This window comes from Musca autumnalis, unplaced genomic scaffold (assembly GCF_047663935.1).
Source record: "Musca autumnalis isolate F117 unplaced genomic scaffold, ASM4766393v1 scaffold_5, whole genome shotgun sequence".
Classification (NCBI taxonomy): Eukaryota; Metazoa; Arthropoda; class Insecta; order Diptera; family Muscidae; genus Musca; species Musca autumnalis.
This window is the reverse complement of record NW_027412088.1, coordinates 79589702-79610304: the sequence shown is the minus strand read 5'-3', so window position 1 is coordinate 79610304 and position 20603 is coordinate 79589702. Positions and strand designations below refer to the sequence as shown.

Sequence of the window (20603 nt, the reverse complement as noted above, 5' to 3'; positions counted from 1 at the left end):
ATCATGTTTGTGTCAATATTATAATTTTTCTTATTCTTCTTCACACTCATTTTCTCATTGCGCCTTTCAAAAACAAAGCCAAGGCAAAATTGTAATGAAAAGTAAAAATGGACGTGTGTGATAAACAATTAATTATTAATGGAACCCTTGAATTGCATTTTAATTTTGATGTTTCCACTTAAAAAAATAGTTTTTTCTCCAAATGGTTTTTTTCAATTTCCTCCGCTGTTGTTTGTTTCTCGACAGAGAAAATAAAATGAAAGAAAATGCAAAAACAAATCTGCAGCCAACTTCAGGTTGTATACGAAGAAAAACGAAACAAAACAGAATTTGCCAGTACAGAGGTGTGTGTACCCCCTCTTATTCCTCTCTACTCCCTCGCCCATAAACTCAATTTCCTTTCCCTTCAACTTTCCCTGTATAAACAGGGACTTATGAAGTTACTGTATTGGGAAACTCGACCTAAGAACGCCAAATTAATGGTAAAGTTTCGTATGAAAGTTTCAGCGTGTGGCATTAAGGGCTGTTTACACCATCTATCAATGTCACATGAGCTGTCGTTTCTTTCACCCATTCGACATTCTCTATGTTTGTCAAAATTGACGTCATACATACAACATTCAATTTGTGCGTTCATACCTACAAGTGTTATTTTCGTATGACATAACCTATAAATATAAAAACAGCTGTTTTTGTCATTGTTTACATTTATTGTTGAGTTGCAAATTTGCGCAAATTTTAATTTTGGTTGAAGGAATATGAATATCTAGCATGTTTGTTGTGGTATAATAGGCTTTTGGGGTTATAGAGGCATTCATGTTTTTGGCACAAAGCAATCATTTCCAATACTGCTTCTTTCGACCAATCGATCTGAAAATAACATTATAAACACCATTTTTTTACTTTTCTAAATATTTAAATATACATAACTCTTCATTTTCTTTTTTAAAAGATTTTGTTTTTCAATTTTTTGAGAATTCCAGAAAACAGCTGATTAATTTATGTTTACATACGAGAATGCCGTATCAAATAGAGCGCCCCCTAAATGAAAAATTTACATATGAGTTGCCAAATCATTTTGATAGGTGAAAATTTTCATAGTGGTCACACTATGTGTACAACATTCGCAGGTAGAAAATTTGACATCTCATACGACATTGATAGATGGTGTAAACAGCCCTTTAGAGTTATTGGAGAAAAGGCAATTTGTCAGTTTTGAGTGTCGATTTTTCGCAATTATCGATAACTGTCCAACCGTCCAACAACCACAAAATATTTTGCGGTTGCATGACGAATAACAAAAGTTAACGGCCACACTAGCAAGCAACCGATTTTTTGAGCAAAGCTGTTATTCAAAACTGACAATGTGTACCCCGTAGAGCTGGCAAAAAATCGATGATACTATCGATAGTATCGATTATTTTTTAAAAATTGAATGCCCATAGATAGTTTTGTCTATCGATATTATCGGATTAAAAACCCCTAACCTCGAAATTTATTGAAATAAATACAAATTACGAGGTTTTTCGGTTTTGTGCATGTGAGAAAGTAAGTCCGTAGTCATACGTACAAATTTTTCGGAAAAGAAAATTTTTGTGTATTTTTATTAAAAGCAATTGTTTTTATTCCTTTATATTTCTGTTAAGTACTTGTGCAAAATATCAACCAAATCATAGACATTTCCGCCATTTTTATTTCCAAATTAATGGTGACGACAAACTAACGATAGTGTTGGTATATCGATTATTTGCCAGCTCTAGTACCAAGCTTGAAGTGTGGCTTGGACACAATACACAAATATCGAAATCGGAAATCGATATAAAATATCGAATTATAAATCCCTTTCTAGCGGCTTTTCTTGTTTGACATTACTAAACGTCAAAAAAACGTTTACGGCATGGAAAAAATGTGTTGTTTTACACTTTACAAGCAAAATAATGAGAATTAATGTGCTCAAAAATTCGCGTAATTTGTATTAAAATGTGCTCCAGTTATTAAATATTAGGAGCAACTGGAGTTTAGCCGCTCATCCCAATTTTTTTTTTTTAATTTACAGTTTTTTTTTAATTGGCCGGCCTTCGGCCGGCGATTTAAGACTTTCTCCTATGGACAGGAGCAAATCTAGGGCAAGGGAACACAATTTTTTTCTAATTTAAAAATTTTCTCTTATTAAGTGGCTTTTTACAAGGGAATTTTTGGAACTTCAAATGCCCATATCTCGGGAAGTATTTACTTCCCAAAAAAATTATGTGTACATTCGTGATCAGGGAAGTGAAATCTACTTGTAAAAAAAATTTCATCAAAATCGGAGCTGAGCGGCTAAACTCCAGATAAGCCAAATATTACACACGAAATAATATGCTTATTGTTTATATTAAACATTAAAATAAGTTTATGACGTCAGAGAAGAAGGAAACTATTTGCGCTAAAAATGGCTGAGTTTGATTTTAATGACTTAAATTTGGATTTCTTACAATCCACACCACCAAAAGCATCAGCATCCAATGCAGAACAAGTGAGAACTATTACACCAGCTCCCGCACATAAACATGAGATATATGTTCCAACACAAAAAGTTTCACGCTCTAAAAAACGCCTGGATTGGGCTACGAAAATTTCCAGTGCTGATCGTTTGTTAAAAGAAATTCAAAACTTAAAAAATGACAATCTACAGTTACAAACTCAGCTTAAGGATTTTCAAAGGACAGCTTTGGATATACAAAATCTATATGCTGCTGAAAAGCAACAAAATGAACTAAAATCCAAAACACTGGAAGAATTGCAGAAGAAATATGAAAAGGTCGATACCGAATTGGCTGTCAAGTCTTTAAGATGTGACCAATTTGAGGCATGTTTGGAGGATCAAAAAGGAAGGCCAGTGGATTACAATGAGCTGGTCATAAAATATCTAAGACTTGTGCACAAACTGGATGGAGAGGAAATGCTTAGATATTTTAGCGAAACGGACTTGGTGGAAGAGCTAAAGCAATATTGTGCTAAATTTAAATTAAAATATATAACATCTAATATGGTTTACGGCAACAACAAAATGTTATCTTCTCGATCTAAAACACAGAAAATTTCTTCGGAGGATGCATCAACTCAATGTGATCCAATACTAGAGACAAGGCCGTTAAAACAACCAGAAATGAGGGATCAAAGTGTCCAGTGTAGTGTGGCATTGCGTACTCAGGGAACACAACACATTAGCACCATGACAACTCGCAGTACCACAACATCGTGTTTTATTAGTTATCGTAGTGTGGGAACAAGTTGTTCAGATGCGCAGACCATGCAACCTGCTATTGATGATATTTTACAGGAATTTGCTCCATGGGAGAATATAAATCCGGTATCTCCATTATCAGACATACAACACATGTCTGAGGACATAAAAAGGACATTTAGAACAATAGGAACCTGTACATGGCTTTGTAATATAAGAAGGCCAATTGATTTTATACCGCGTAATAAAGTAAAAAGATCGGCAACCAATGCTGATTCTTCGGAGGCTAATACACAAAATGCCATTATTAAAGAAGAGAGGGTAACACCATCTCCTTCGCCCACACCAAATGCTACCTCTAGCCAAAATGAAAACACTACACCCGCCGCCCAACAACCCGCTGTCCCAACAATCAGCAATATACCCAACAATCCATTGCTGCCCACTCTTAATTCAAGTGCTATTTTAAGTCAAAGTACAAATCCTACATTTCATGAACTTTGGCATATTTTTGGTAGAATGGTATTGGGTCTATTACATACCACAAATAGCAGCAATGCAGGCGTTGCTGTTCCAACACAAGACTCCGTTAATCAGCAACAATTCCACAATTGGTTAAGAGAAATCTATGATAGTTCGGTACAAGCTGCATCTGCCACAAATCAATCGTCTAATATTGATACACATCATGAAGACACTGATAATACAACCGCACAAAGAGAGAGAAACGAAGGTTTGTTTTTTAGCTTTTCGTATATTTTTTTAGTTATTTGTATTTCTTTTGTTCTTTAATATTACAGCGAGAAATACCCATAGTGTTGCTACGAGTCCTTTACATTTTAACGAATCTTCTTTGTTAACCTCTACAAATATTGTACGCCCTGAGGCAAGGAGATCTGTTGCTGATATATCAGAGAATCAGGAACAAGTGGATAATGAAATGGGTGAAGAATGTGATCATGAAGAAGGTAAGAAAAAGATACTAAAATTAATCGAATCGGACAAAACCAGTTTAATAGCACGCATTCGGTCTATGTTTTTCGGTCTTTGACTGGTTTAAGGCTCTCATATATACCCATACTCGTGGGTATTTTTTGGTACTTTAAATAACTATCTGTCAATAATATTAGTGGTGTTCCACAGTGGTTTAACTTGTATGGAAAGTTGCGAAAAAAATATTTCCATACAACATATTGATCGAAATTTTTATACCCTCGCATTTATGCTAAAGAGGGTATATGCACTTTCATAGGGGCGAAATGTGCCTCATCGCAATAGTGATTTTAGACCCCAAGTATTTTTGGACGAAATTCGTTTCAGACCATTTGGGTTGTTTTAGCAATGTCCGTCCTTCTGTCTGTCGGTCTGGCTGCCTGGATGAGAGCGCGATAACTCTCGATCGGGTAAACAATCGGGTCCAAAATTTGGCATTTGTAATATTTTGTCCAAACTAGGTTTAACCCTCCCAGCCCACAAGTCGATTATATTCGACATTTACGAAAGTTTTTATGTGGACAGAATTTATTATTGACACTGAAAGCGTTAAATTCGAAGACGGGTCATATCAGGCCACTCCTTCGGGTACCTTCCCAACAAAAGTTTAAAAATTTTTGAAAAAATTGTACGCCGATAACTCACGAAGGCAATAACAGAGTTGGCCCATACTTTGCACATCGTAAAATTTCTACAAGTCATAAATTAGGTTCCAATATGGACTCTATTGGTCCACTTCTTCGGGTACCTCCCACACAAATTTTGGGAAAAGTGTAATTTAATACCTCCTCTCGAATCTTTTCGATTTTTTGCTGCAACAATTTGTATTTGCTGCCCTCATTACGACGGTACATGTTTTTTTCAGGGGCAAGTTTATACTTCCAGAGAAAATGGCCCGAAAGCTGAAAACATCCCCTATGGCACCATGTGTAGTGGCTGGAGCCAAGATAACACTCGAACGTATCAGCCGATTCGGTCCAAAATTTCACCTTTCTTTATATTTTGTCCGAATTTAGTTTAACTTAGCTTTCCCCCAAAAGGTCAACATCCTTAGGGTCTGTTCGAAGATTCTTTGGAAATTTATTCCGATATACCTTGTGGTCCTGTTTTCAACGTTATTTTGTTTTTAGTTTCATGCTTCCTGACATAGTGATCCAACAGCACTAAGTTATACGGTGACTATCTAAAATGATTGGTGGGAGCGATATCTGCCGAAAAGAAATGACTCCAAAATATTTTCCACTTCAAAATAGACTATATCGATCCATTCCTTCTGTTACCTCCCCTGCAAAACTTTTGAGTTTTAATCCACACAATCTGAAAACCCCCAAATACATAATTATTGGAGAAAAGGATTTTGGTTACGTAGCCGGTATTCGATTCAATATTGTCAATAGATAAATGTTTCAATTCACACAGGTTGATGGTATATCTGTCGACAAAGCCGCCTGATACATTTTTACTTGTCTTAGATTCCACTGAATTTATGAATAAAAAACTTCCGAAAACTTATTTTAACTTTTCCACATTTTCTATTTTATAGGCAATACTCTCGAAATGTCAACACCTCATTGCAGTTCATCAACTCCTTCCTCCGAAAACATTGATAAAGATTCCAGTTCGGGGCCGGATGAACAGATCGAAAATAATTTACAAACTTGTAATGATCTGGAAAGTGAAAAACCGAAAGATGTGGAACAAAAAGTAAAGCCTTCGAAGCCAAAAGAGAAATCTAAAATATTAGAGGACATAAAAGAGCTATTTCCGGAGTTAAAAATGAGTAAATCAAAACGGAAAGATCTTAAGCGATTATTAAAAGGCAAGAAGCAAAAGAAATCGAAAAAGAATCCCAAAACAAAACAAAATTCTGAAAATGAAGATGTAACCTCACAAGAAACGGCAATAGATTTTTTGAAAGAAATCATTGGAAGGAATGAAAATGGCTACGACAACAATGATGGGTATGAACAATATGGTTCAAATGAGAACAACAATAATGATTATGATAATCAAGAGTATAACGAGGAAATGACAGTAGAAAGTTATGATGGAGAGAATTGTGAGATTCAAAAGAGTAGTGGAGAATCTAAAATTAAAAACGAAGTTGCCTGCTCAGTACCGCCACCATCCTTACATCCACACGGAGAAGAAACCAGTAAAATGGGAGACAGTTACGGAGAAGAATGTGATGGTGGCTCATCAATTGGCAACAACAATGATGTGGAATATGAAACCCCAGAGAACAATGAAGAGATGCACCACAACCCTACGAATTCTTGTCAAGCGACTTCTTCTTTACACCATGAACTTTATACAAAATCTAAACAGTTACCACAACATAATCTGGCTGTCCAAAGTGAAAATATTCTAAGTTCAAAGAGGAATGCTTACTACTCTAAAGGTGGTTCTGATGAGGCGACATCTGTCAATCGTGGAAACTCAGACAATAATAAAGGGTCGTTTTTGAATATTACCTCCCGAGCAGTTCCTTCCTTACAAGAAAGCTTTGTAAAATGTAACCATGTACAAGAAAAAAATATAACATTCAGAAAAGTAAAAGCTACCAGTGAATTCCTAAATGGTGGTGACAACATTGAAGGTGAAAGGGCTAAACACCTGCATGTAAAAGGTAATACTACTAACCATAAACCAGAAGATTCTTCGTGTTCTCTAATTGAGCAACGAATCAAGATGGTAAGAAGTGGGTCGATTTATAGGAAAGAAATGGAAAGCAATCACAACTTCATATACAATACTAGACCATCACAGAACATCAATCCACCATCTACAGATAAATTTGCTGCTCCAAAAGATATAAAACCCAAAATCCAACAAACATGTACCAATAGATTGGAACAAAAAGCACATTCTCCTCAGCAAATTCAAGACCCACCACCAATATCACGAGGAACATTTTGCTTTACAAAACCCAAAGAAACAGCTAAAAAGTCAAAATACGCAAAGAAAAAGGAATTATTCACTTCACTTTTTGGTGAATTGTCTGATACGGATAACGATGAAAGTTGTGGAGAAGATAACACCAAGAGAGCGGTTAGAAAGAATTTTGCTTTTAATAATAACAACAACATCTCACGACCTATTCAACACAGTCCAATTCATAACATTAGTGAAACTTCTGATACGCATATTGATGCATGTTATGAAGTAGAAAACGGCAGAGGAACTGCAAAGAAGAATATAGGGGCTGCAACAGCAAACGACATTTCTCAGCGTATCCAAAAAGAGAGTTATAATCGAATTTGCAATTTGAATGGGCAATCTAATAAAAAGGCAACGGACACCACGCTCTTGAGGGAAACTTACGATACCGATAATGATGAAAGCTGTAGAGATCATAACAAGAAAGATGTGGTTAAGAAGAATTTAACATTCAGCACAGACAATCACATTTCACGAGCTATTCAAACCAAAAGAAATAGTCCAAATTATAACATGAAGGATGGGAGATCCAAAAGAGTATGCGTTTTAAGTGAAACTTCTGATACGGATAACGATGAAAGTTGTGCAGATGTTCCTGTGAAAGGAATGGTTAAGAAGAATTTAACATTCACCACAGATAACAACATGCTAGCATCATCTGTTCCAACAAAGAGTTATTGTCCAGAATATAACATGAAGAATGAAAGATACAACAAAGTTATAACGGATAACACGTTCTTAAATGAAGCTTCTGATATGGATAATGATGAAAGTTGTGAGGAAGAGTATTACATGGAAACAAAGGATAATAAGAATTTGGCATCTGCTACAGGTAAAAATACTCTCCAGCCCACTCAAACCAATAGTATAAGTCCAAATTATACTATGGAGGATGAAGGATCCCATAAAGCCTTTAGTGAAACTTCTGACACAGAAACTGATGAAAGCTTTGAGGAAGATCATAAAATAAAAGGTATGGAAAATGAGAATTTAACGTTTAATACAAGCAAAAACATGACATCGCAGTCCATTCAAACCTCAAAGAGCAATAGACCAATTTATAACATGGAGAATGAAGAATCCCTTAAAGCTTTTAGTGAAACTTCTGATACGGATAATGATGAAAGTTGTGGGGAAGATAATAACATGGAAGAAATAGAAAAGAAGAACTTAACATGCAAAGGCAAAGATTTTGCACAGCCCATTCCAATTGAGAGCGATATTCCAATAGGTGGAAATTCCTTTGAAGAATCGACGAAAAACCCTCAGCAGGATGTCTCCAAATTGGACCACAATTATTCAGGCTATAATAACACCTCCACAACAACATGTAATGACAGTATATTTTCAATACCCGATATACCAACACCTGTACTTAGAAATATTGAAATGTCAATGATGAAAAATTCCACTGGTCCTACATTACTACTTGAAAATATGGATAGTGAAAATCAAAAGGTATTAGAACTGATTATTGAAAAAGAACTAGAGGAGAATCATCAGACAAATAATGAGGAAAATATGCCACCAATTGATTTTGAGAAAGATTTTGAAATATCTTCATCGGAAGATGATAATGTACGTGTACCCCAAACATTAAATTACAATGAGAAAGCTATGCCGAGTTTAACAACAATTGTCTATGAAAAAGACTTGGAAATATCTTCATCAGAAGATGATCATGGAAATATTTACCAAACATCAAAAAGTGAAGACGTTAGGAAAAGTATATCACCAGTTGCTTATGAAAAAAGCTGTGAAATATCAGAAAATAAAAGTGAAAATGATTTTCAAATAACATCTAAAAGAAATGACAATGGTGAATGTATAATACAAGAAAATTGTAAGAAGACTCTTATTGATGATACGCAAGTTGAATTTTCAGAACAAAGATGTGATTATAATCCAACAACTTCAAGTTGTAGTGAAGATGAAAATTCCATAAAACCCCAGCACAGCCGAATTAGAGATTTACTAAATTATCGCCATCAAAAACGAAAACCAAAATCACAAACCCCCAAGCTAAATATTGAGGAAGAAATTGTTTTCTATCCAAATAGCAAATGTGGAAATGGAGATTTTGAAATTAGAAAGATGGAAATTACAAACCATAGATCACCGGCAAAATTACCCATAGATTCCCCTACTCAAAATCGACATCCTATAATTGTGTCAAATATTAAAACTACAACTAACAACAGCTCAAACATGTCTTCATCAGAAGAAGAAGAAATGGTTCGTTCGCCAAAGTCTAGAGATTCTTCAAAAATACAATTTACACCTCAACTAAGCAGTGGAGAAAATTATCGAAAACTAAATTTTATCTCATTTGTGCGAAGTGAAGAAATTTCAACAAGACCTTTTGGTCAAGAAAATGTGCCATTCACACCTGGTGTCCAAAGTGAAGAAATTTCTCCAATGTCTGCAGTTTCATCAAAAACACATTTTACATCCCGTGACTGCAATGGAGATAGTGCTTCAAAACTGAAGAGCACATCATTCGTACACAGTGAAGAAATTTCGTCACAACATCTTGGCACAACTGAACAATTTACACCTCAAGACGGAAATAGAGGAAATGCCTCTAAATCAATGAATACTTCCATTGAGCAAAGTGAAGAAGTTTCCACAATGTCAGCAGTTACATCGAGAATACAGTTTGCTCCACCAGCCTATGGTGGGGAAAATTTTTCCAACAAGAATAACCCATCTTCTGTACAAAGTGAAGATATCTCATTAAATCCTCTGAGTGTATCAAAACAAAAAATTACTAAAGCTCATTCTTCAAAATTAAACAATACTTCACCTGTCCATAGTAAAGACATGTTAAAGGATACAACTGTCGAATCACATATCCCTGCCAACACATTAAACATCGATGGCAAAGACGTTTTACATTCCCAAATGTCTACTAATTCTTCCCAAACACAATCTACAGATATTCGCGGCTGTAAAGAAACTGCTTTAAAGGATACATCATTCAACCAATGCAAAGAAATAGCAACTAAGCCCGCAGTTTCATCAAATAGACCGCCTAGTATTCAAAATTATGCAGAAATGAAAAACGCATCAGCTGTTGAAAGTATTGATGTATTCAAGGATTCAACTACAGAGTCACATACACCTGGCAGTTCTGTAAACATGGATACAAAGGAAAATGCATGCTCATCAATGCCAAAGTCTAGTGTATTACCCCAAGACCACCGTATGGGTACTACTCTTAACTCAAATACCATTTCATCTCTTCAAAGGGAAGAAATATCTAGGAATTCTACTACAGAATCCCACATAACTGTAATTGATTCGACTGCCAACATCAGCACAGAGGAAGAGGAAGAAAGTTCAATTATTGAAATTTCATCCGATCTTACAGATATCGAAAGAACAAGAGATACTAGATCACCTTCAAATGAACTTGTAATTGATGAAGATTTAGCCGAAGAACCTCCAGAAGAAATTGCCAACCAAAAATATGAAACCGTTAGCCCACCGGACATATCAGCGTCACATGAGAATGGTACACATATATCAAAATTGAGTAACATTATGACACTGGAATCCACAACAGCCACATCTATGATGCCTGATGATACTAACGATAGCCAAAGTCCCTGTGAAGTTAGCTCAATACTCAACAGTTCTCTTTGCAATGATATTCTAAGCGAATCCCTGTGTCCAATTGTCGATGATATACTACACAATGGCGATGCTGAAGTTTTACTTAAAACTCCTCCCGAGACGTTACCAAAGAAACGTGGACGCAAACGAAAAAGTGAATGTCAACCTGAACCAACAGTCCAACCACCTTGTAAACGTTCCGAACGTATCAAAGCTAAGCAGCAAATTGTTTTGGAAAAATCCATAAAATTAAGTATTTCTCCAGTTGAAATTGGTAAATATACTAGAATAAGTACGAGGCAAAGTGTAACAAACATTATGGAAACAAAAGTCCCCATTAAGAAGTCTGAAATGGAACAAGAGATGAGTGAACCAATAAAGAGGGAATTGTTGGCAAAAATAAGTTGCTTTAGGGAATTAGATGTTGTGTCAACAGAGGGAAATAAAACAGGAAAAAAGGAAATGAAGTCTAAAATTGAAGAAACAGCAAGTGAAGCTATACACAAGGAGTTGTGTCCAAAAATTGGTTTCTTTAGAGAAATAGATGAGGTTTCGGCCGAGGCAAATAAAACCGGAAAAGAGGAAATTAAGTCTAAAATAGAAGAGGAAACAAGTGAACCTATCCACAGGGGGTTTTATCCAAAAATTGGCTTCTTTAGGGAATTAAATGAAGTTTCGGCAATAGAGGCAGATGGAAATAAAACACCAAATAAAAGTGATAAGGAAACATTAAATATTTGTGAAGAGATTCAAAGCAAACCAAAGGTAAATGATGCTCCAGATACTCAGGTTCCTTTGTTTGGTAATAAAACTTTTACAGTAAACAATTTCAATTCATTGCAAAACAATAGTTCAGTTGTAGGTTATACAGATATTCAAACTAATTTACATTCTTCACAAAATACCAATTCCATATGCAATTATTCCAAGCCAAAGTCGTCATCACAAAGTCCAACTTACAAGTATAATTATGCTACCGGTACTCTTTCTAGCAATAATGCTTTTATTGGGCACAAAAAAGGCGAAGAAACAAAATCAATTAGGAGTGTTGAAGATCAATGCAGTTCCTCCTACTCACCAAAAAGTCCACCATCCCATCCAATCTCTCATACTCCTTTAACCTGTTCTTTGTCTAGCTACAATACTTTTGTGTTGAACAAAAAACGAGAAGAAACAAAATCAATTAGGTGTGTTGAAGATCAATGCAGTTCCTCCTACTCACCACAAAGTCCACCTTCCCATCCAATCTCTCATGCTTCCTTAACATGTAACACTACCTTTGTAGTTAACAAAAGTGAACAAAAACCTCCAAATGTGCCGCATTACATTCCTTCACAAACTCCATCATCAGATGATTGTTATGATTCTCCAATGTCTCCCCCACCATCAGATGATATGGAAGATGTTTTGAATACTACCACTTTGGATATTCCCCTAGAACTTCTTAGCGAATATAGGCCACAACGTAAACATAATTCTCTTATGGAAAGTTTAATTAACAACTATTCCAATAGCCATTTTAATAAAATAACAACTAAAAAAACTTTTTGCGAAGAAACCTTTTCCAAAAAGCAAAAAACTTTAACCACATATTATTATGAACTTCTGAAAGGCTATTGTTACAATCCCCTACAATTAGATCCTGATATTCATGCTTCGAAAATTGCAAGAAAACTTCAACAGGATGCCAATTCAGATTGGCAACTGTTTTATCATAGTATTTTAAAAATTGTCAAAGAATCAGAACCATCCGGTGTAAAGGAATGTGAGTTACCGTCAGTTATACAAGAAATGCCTCCAAGGCATTTAAATCTTGTCCTACAACGCTTGTTTTATCTTTTCAAACACATCATAATGATGAACCCCCAAAGCAAATGTTGTTCAGACCTACAATTGAAAATAGAATCTCTTTTATTTAATTGTCAACAAGCAGAAAAAATAACACTACAAGGATGTTTACATTTAACCCAATTGTACTTGATTACATGCAAATTTCTAGAACCCCAAACACACTTACATCCCGCCCGTTTGTTTTTGGCCAAATGCCTATATTTCTATGCCATTAAGGCCATAAATATGATTCACGAGCTGCTAATGTGGTATCCAAGTGTATTGCCGCCTCGTGAAGACCCGATCTATGATCGTTCTGATGCCCTTATTACCGTCATACAACACTGTCTTATGAGCACCAAATATGATATGGAGAACACAGATTTACGTGGTAAATCCCTAATATCCAAACTGCGTTTTGAATATCATTATGATCCCTTTAAACCCACGGCTAATGATGTGATTTTAAATCTAATAGAGAAATTGAAAACGTCCAAATTCAATGATGACATTACATTTGCCTTTGGTTTATTTGCCTATCGTTTGTATCCCATCAAGGCCGAAAATATGTTGATAAAAGCCCATCTTCTACCTCTGGCCAATGAATTTTTCGATTATGCTTTACAAAACAGTGATTATGATATTCGTATATCAGCTCTATTGGAAATTATATCGATTATTGTCAAACCATTTCCACCCGATTGGAATGTGGAAATATATTTGGATTTATTTTCACGTTTTCTTAATGCTTTTACACGCAAAATCATTCAAGAGGCGGCTGTGTGTTCGATTTTACGTTTACAACGTTTTGGCTATGTAAATTGTTTCAATCGTTTGCGTTCGTATAAACCAACCTATGATTTGGAGCCGCGTACCCAGGCAATGTTTAAAAGTTTTATACATAGAAAACAATCGAACTTCTTGAGGCAACTGCAACAACAAAATCCAATGCAGTGATTATAATCAAGCAATATTGTTGAATGCAATGTAATAGGCAGATGGCATCAGTTGATTCGCTCTCATGGTCCAATAGAAAGGTGTTCCAGCAACTATTGTCAATCAGCATTTGTTAATTAATTAATTTCTTTTTGATAATGTGATTCCAAGTGCGATGATCACCTGGAATTAGTAAAAATTAATATGCTTCTAAATAAAATGTCTAAAGATTTCCATAAGAAATTTAGTTTGTAAATTATTTATATTATGTGCCCATGGCATTATGTATTTTATAAATACCCAACTTAAAATAGATTTTTGATGTTTTTTTTTAATTTTGTTATCAAAACTTTTGGAAATTTTGATATTCTTTTTAATTTATTGCCACAACTACTTTGTATATTATTCCTTTTTTTGTTTCCTGTCGTTGTATATTAAAACAAAAATCTATGTATATTTAATTAATTTTATAAAATTTGTAGTGCATATAAGTTTTTTTACAATAAGGAACATAGTTTTGCCAAAAAGAAAAAAATATGAAAAATAGTTTGTTAAATAATTCAAAAAATTTGAAAAACCCAAAATTATTTTGTAATAAAACCAATGAATTTGTACTTTTTTGTTATTGTTTCATTATTATTCAATGTCAACCGGGATGAAACGTACGACCATGGCATACACAGCACACAGGGTCAGTTAAGATACCAAGCTGATAACGTATGCAAAAAATCGAACTGAAATTCTGGGGGTTGTCATTTTCTTATTTTTGTTTATTTTTTATATATGTTTGTTTTGTTTTTTGTTGAAGTTCAATCTCATTTTCGATTGTTTGAGTGGAGTATTCCCCCATTGGCTCAACTTCATTTATTACCCTCTATTACAGAGAGTAATGTTTTTCAAAACGAACTGACAGTGTTGCAAAATTTTACTGATCGCTACCAATATCATGATTTCATCCCGGCGAAGGGAATTATCAATTGGCTTCTCAGTTTTTGAAATTATGCCTTTTTTAGCGAAAAACCGAACTCTTTAAGTGTCTAGTATTCCCATGGGTGAAACTTTTGAGTTATAACGTGATGAATAGATAACACTATGCAACAATGAAAATGCAAACAACTTCTAGTATGCATTTTTTGAAAGTACATATTTAGACTACAAAAACCCTAGTTGGGTTTTGTCCTGTCAGACCCAGTTCGGATTTTATGGTCTCATCTAAACAGGTCTAAATCTATACTTTTTGCATTTATCAGGCCTTTATATCAGAAACGAATAAGAATTTGGCCTTGCTGTCTTTAGCAATATTGTAGCCCCAAACTAGTAGAACTTATATTTTAAAGAAACCACATAAGAAAAAACTCCAACTAGGGCATCCAAATCTATAAAATATAGAAAATTTTACATAATTGCTAAAATTCTGGTCAGTACCGGCTAAACTATTGGGAGTTGAACCAAGTAACCTTTGCAAAAATCTTCCAAATAAAGTTCTCAACAATTCTTTAGAACGTTCTGAAACTCTAAAATGCTTACTTCATGTTGTTTCAGCGGTATTTTGCATCATATCTTTTACAACACGTATTTCAAACACAGTTCACACCAACAGTTTATTCTCGCATTTCGGATTTCACTACATTATTGACATTTTTATTAATCGTCTTTGAAACATGACATGTTCTGAAGAGTTATGTATTAAATTCCAGGGAATATTTTTCCAAAAGAAAATGTTCAGAAAAAATTAACGGTTTTGGAGATACGGTGCTAAATGTATAAATATTGTGGTATTTTTGCATATATTTTGAAATTTGAGGCAAAAAATGTAGTTTTTCGAGTTCATTATTTCTCCAAATATTTCATTCTTGTCCTTATCTACAAATTTGGTTCAGGATCAGAAGAAGATTCGCATTGGTTTCAGAGATATACAGGTATGTGATGAATTTCGAATCGATTTGGTATGAAAACGATTTGTTCGAAACGAGTGAATTGTATTTAGATGTGATGGGAACCGCATCGATTTTCAATTCCACGTTGTTTCAATTCCATTAAATTCGCACATACAAAAACGGACCTAGTCACCCCAAATCTCCAGCTGAAAGCGACATAAAGGACTTTTTGTTTTGGCAAAGGCAAGAGTCGAAATAAAATTTAATGAAAAAATGTGTGTTCTTATTTAAATTTATATGAGAGTTTAGTGAGGAAATTCTTATGCTATTACATGATGAGAACTACAAACAGCGCATAACAACATATTAAGCGGGTGTCTTCACCAATTTGGAGAAAACACTGATGTTAAAAGTAGATTTTTTTGTTCTGTGTTTTTATTTATCAAAATATCAAATATTTTGTAAACACAATCAGCCTTATTACGGTTGGCGTAGTCGTATCCAAAATTGCAAATTGACGTGTCGTAACGTCTAATTGGTATTATGTATGTCGTACACGACATTTTCGCAACGACTAATTGGTATTATGTATGTCGTATACGAGATATTACAACTCTGTATGCCATTCTTTTACAATTTTGCTACCACGAGATGCGTTTTAGGGGTAGTTTACACTATATGTAAATGTCATATGACACGAAATAAAAGCATTCCATATCTACCCACGCAGGCAATGTGGAGACGTAATTTTATTACATTTTTGCTGGTGTGGACGCACAAAGTAAATGGCGTAAGGAAAATCCCCAATATTGCACATATTAGCGACTATATAATGATGGAAAATTTCATGTCATATGACATTTACATATAGTGTAAACTACCCCTTATTACGTGAAACGCTGTGAAATTAGTCGTTAGAGATTTTGTTGACGACAACAGACAAATTTCTTAAAACGTTAATAAAAACGAACAAATAAAATGGATTTAAACAAAAGTTATGTGTCTATATAACAAAAAGATTATATATTCGTATAAATTTTATAATATTGCACATGTTTTAGAACAAAAGTCACCACAAAAAAGCAGTTTGACACAATGGTCCAGATTTTGCAGAACAATCCAAATTTGGCCAGACGTTACAGCAATGGAATAAAAAAAATTAGCGTGAAAGAAGAGTGGAATAAAATAAGTACGAAACTCAACATTTTAGGACCGCCAGTACGAACGTACGAACAGGTGAGGGTTGAATGAAAGTCTGGGCTGACTACAAATTCAAGTTAAGGAAGAAGTTAGTTCACAATAAGGCGGAATGTCGTGCTACAGGTGGAGGATCCTTCAAACAGTACATACTAACAGACACGGAAGAAGCAGCATCCAGCTTGTTACAATTGGATACAATTGTAAACGCGGGCAATCAGTCAATTGGAATCCAGCAGCCTTCAACGCTTCGAGAAACAACCACTGAGGAAGAACTGTTTGAAGCATGTATAATCCATGAAGATTTAGAAAACCACGATCCCTGCACAGTTACTCCCCAAAGCGTAAGCAGGCCTCATGCAAAAGAGCCGCAGGTCGTAGTGAATCAGGATCCCCGCACAATAACCCCTGTAAGCATACGTATCACTCATGGAAATGAGCAACAGGTCCAAGTGAACCAGGATCTGTGCCCACTAGTCACAAATACCCCTCACAGAAATGGATTTCAGCAACAGCAACTGAGTATCAGTCATGGAAAATATGTTTGATTCTTGTCGTAACTGTTTTCGTCTTACTTTTAAATCGTTCGGAGTATATTCATCCTCATCCTCGGATATAAAATAACCCACACTTAACATTTTTATGGTTTATTAATAAATAATTGTTTTTTTTTTTATTTTAACTGAATGAACTTGTAATTGATGAAGATTTAGCCGAAGAACCTCCAGAAGAAATTGCCAACCAAAAATATGAAACCGTTAGCCCACCGGACATATCAGCGTCACATGAGAATGGTACACATATATCAAAATTGAGTAACATTATGACACTGGAATCCACAACAGCCACATCTATGATGCCTGATGATACTAACGATAGCCAAAGTCCCTGTGAAGTTAGCTCAATACTCAACAGTTCTCTTTGCAATGATATTCTAAGCGAATCCCTGTGTCCAATTGTCGATGATATACTACACAATGGCGATGCTGAAGTTTTACTTAAAACTCCTCCCGAGACGTTACCAAAGAAACGTGGACGCAAACGAAAAAGTGAATGTCAACCTGAACCAACAGTCCAACCACCTTGTAAACGTTCCGAACGTATCAAAGCTAAGCAGCAAATTGTTTTGGAAAAATCCATAAAATTAAGTATTTCTCCAGTTGAAATTGGTAAATATACTAGAATAAGTACGAGGCAAAGTGTAACAAACATTATGGAAACAAAAGTCCCCATTAAGAAGTCTGAAATGGAACAAGAGATGAGTGAACCAATAAAGAGGGAATTGTTGGCAAAAATAAGTTGCTTTAGGGAATTAGATGTTGTGTCAACAGAGGGAAATAAAACAGGAAAAAAGGAAATGAAGTCTAAAATTGAAGAAACAGCAAGTGAAGCTATACACAAGGAGTTGTGTCCAAAAATTGGTTTCTTTAGAGAAATAGATGAGGTTTCGGCCGAGGCAAATAAAACCGGAAAAGAGGAAATTAAGTCTAAAATAGAAGAGGAAACAAGTGAACCTATCCACAGGGGGTTTTATCCAAAAATTGGCTTCTTTAGGGAATTAAATGAAGTTTCGGCAATAGAGGCAGATGGAAATAAAACACCAAATAAAAGTGATAAGGAAACATTAAATATTTGTGAAGAGATTCAAAGCAAACCAAAGGTAAATGATGCTCCAGATACTCAGGTTCCTTTGTTTGGTAATAAAACTTTTACAGTAAACAATTTCAATTCATTGCAAAACAATAGTTCAGTTGTAGGTTATACAGATATTCAAACTAATTTACATTCTTCACAAAATACCAATTCCATATGCAATTATTCCAAGCCAAAGTCGTCATCACAAAGTCCAACTTACAAGTATAATTATGCTACCGGTACTCTTTCTAGCAATAATGCTTTTATTGGGCACAAAAAAGGCGAAGAAACAAAATCAATTAGGAGTGTTGAAGATCAATGCAGTTCCTCCTACTCACCAAAAAGTCCACCATCCCATCCAATCTCTCATACTCCTTTAACCTGTTCTTTGTCTAGCTACAATACTTTTGTGTTGAACAAAAAACGAGAAGAAACAAAATCAATTAGGTGTGTTGAAGATCAATGCAGTTCCTCCTACTCACCACAAAGTCCACCTTCCCATCCAATCTCTCATGCTTCCTTAACATGTAACACTACCTTTGTAGTTAACAAAAGTGAACAAAAACCTCCAAATGTGCCGCATTACATTCCTTCACAAACTCCATCATCAGATGATTGTTATGATTCTCCAATGTCTCCCCCACCATCAGATGATATGGAAGATGTTTTGAATACTACCACTTTGGATATTCCCCTAGAACTTCTTAGCGAATATAGGCCACAACGTAAACATAATTCTCTTATGGAAAGTTTAATTAACAACTATTCCAATAGCCATTTTAATAAAATAACAACTAAAAAAACTTTTTGCGAAGAAACCTTTTCCAAAAAGCAAAAAACTTTAACCACATATTATTATGAACTTCTGAAAGGCTATTGTTACAATCCCCTACAATTAGATCCTGATATTCATGCTTCGAAAATTGCAAGAAAACTTCAACAGGATGCCAATTCAGATTGGCAACTGTTTTATCATAGTATTTTAAAAATTGTCAAAGAATCAGAACCATCCGGTGTAAAGGAATGTGAGTTACCGTCAGTTATACAAGAAATGCCTCCAAGGCATTTAAATCTTGTCCTACAACGCTTGTTTTATCTTTTCAAACACATCATAATGATGAACCCCCAAAGCAAATGTTGTTCAGACCTACAATTGAAAATAGAATCTCTTTTATTTAATTGTCAACAAGCAGAAAAAATAACACTACAAGGATGTTTACATTTAACCCAATTGTACTTGATTACATGCAAATTTCTAGAACCCCAAACACACTTACATCCCGCCCGTTTGTTTTTGGCCAAATGCCTATATTTCTATGCCATTAAGGCCATAAATATGATTCACGAGCTGCTAATGTGGTATCCAAGTGTATTGCCGCCTCGTGAAGACCCGATCTATGATCGTTCTGATGCCCTTATTACCGTCATACAACACTGTCTTATGAGCACCAAATATGATATGGAGAACACAGATTTACGTGGTAAATCCCTAATATCCAAACTGCGTTTTGAATATCATTATGATCCCTTTAAACCCACGGCTAATGATGTGATTTTAAATCTAATAGAGAAATTGAAAACGTCCAAATTCAATGATGACATTACATTTGCCTTTGGTTTATTTGCCTATCGTTTGTATCCCATCAAGGCCGAAAATATGTTGATAAAAGCCCATCTTCTACCTCTGGCCAATGAATTTTTCGATTATGCTTTACAAAACAGTGATTATGATATTCGTATATCAGCTCTATTGGAAATTATATCGATTATTGTCAAACCATTTCCACCCGATTGGAATGTGGAAATATATTTGGATTTATTTTCACGTTTTCTTAATGCTTTTACACGCAAAATCATTCAAGAGGCGGCTGTGTGTTCGATTTTACGTTTACAACGTTTTGGCTATGTAAATTGTTTCAATCGTTTGCGTTCGTATAAACCAACCTATGATTTGGAGCCGCGTACCCAGGCAATGTTTAAAAGTTTTATACATAGAAAACAATCGAACTTCTTGAGGCAACTGCAACAACAAAATCCAATGCAGTGATTATAATCAAGCAATATTGTTGAATGCAATGTAATAGGCAGATGGCATCAGTTGATTCGCTCTCATGGTCCAATAGAAAGGTGTTCCAGCAACTATTGTCAATCAGCATTTGTTAATTAATTAATTTCTTTTTGATAATGTGATTCCAAGTGCGATGATCACCTGGAATTAGTAAAAATTAATATGCTTCTAAATAAAATGTCTAAAGATTTCCATAAGAAATTTAGTTTGTAAATTATTTATATTATGTGCCCATGGCATTATGTATTTTATAAATACCCAACTTAAAATAGATTTTTGATGT

At 34.9% G+C, this 20603-nt stretch overlaps 1 protein-coding gene across 1 annotated transcript; it reads left to right on the top strand.

The window, feature by feature from the left end:
- Positions 1–1828: 1828 nt before the first annotated feature.
- On the top strand, positions 1829–20433 carry Ice1 (Interacts with the C terminus of ELL 1). Its single transcript, XM_073955586.1, has 5 exons — positions 1829–1990; positions 2331–3959; positions 4027–4194; positions 5763–13560; positions 17314–20433. Exons 2-5 carry the CDS (start codon positions 2432–2434, stop codon positions 20297–20299), a joined length of 12480 nt encoding a protein of 4159 aa, XP_073811687.1. The 5' UTR covers positions 1829–1990; positions 2331–2431; the 3' UTR covers positions 20300–20433.
- The last annotated feature ends 170 nt before the right edge of the window (positions 20434–20603 follow it).

Coding starts and splice junctions, on each gene's coding strand:
- Ice1 (XM_073955586.1), top strand. CDS start 2,432: ATGGCTGAGTTTGATTTTAATGACTTAAATTTGGATTTCTTACAATCC. Junction 3,960..4,026: donor ACAAAGAGAGAGAAACGAAG/GTTTGTTTTTTA, acceptor TTAATATTACAG/CGAGAAATACCCATAGTGTT. Junction 4,195..5,762: donor AGAATGTGATCATGAAGAAG/GTAAGAAAAAGA, acceptor TCTATTTTATAG/GCAATACTCTCGAAATGTCA.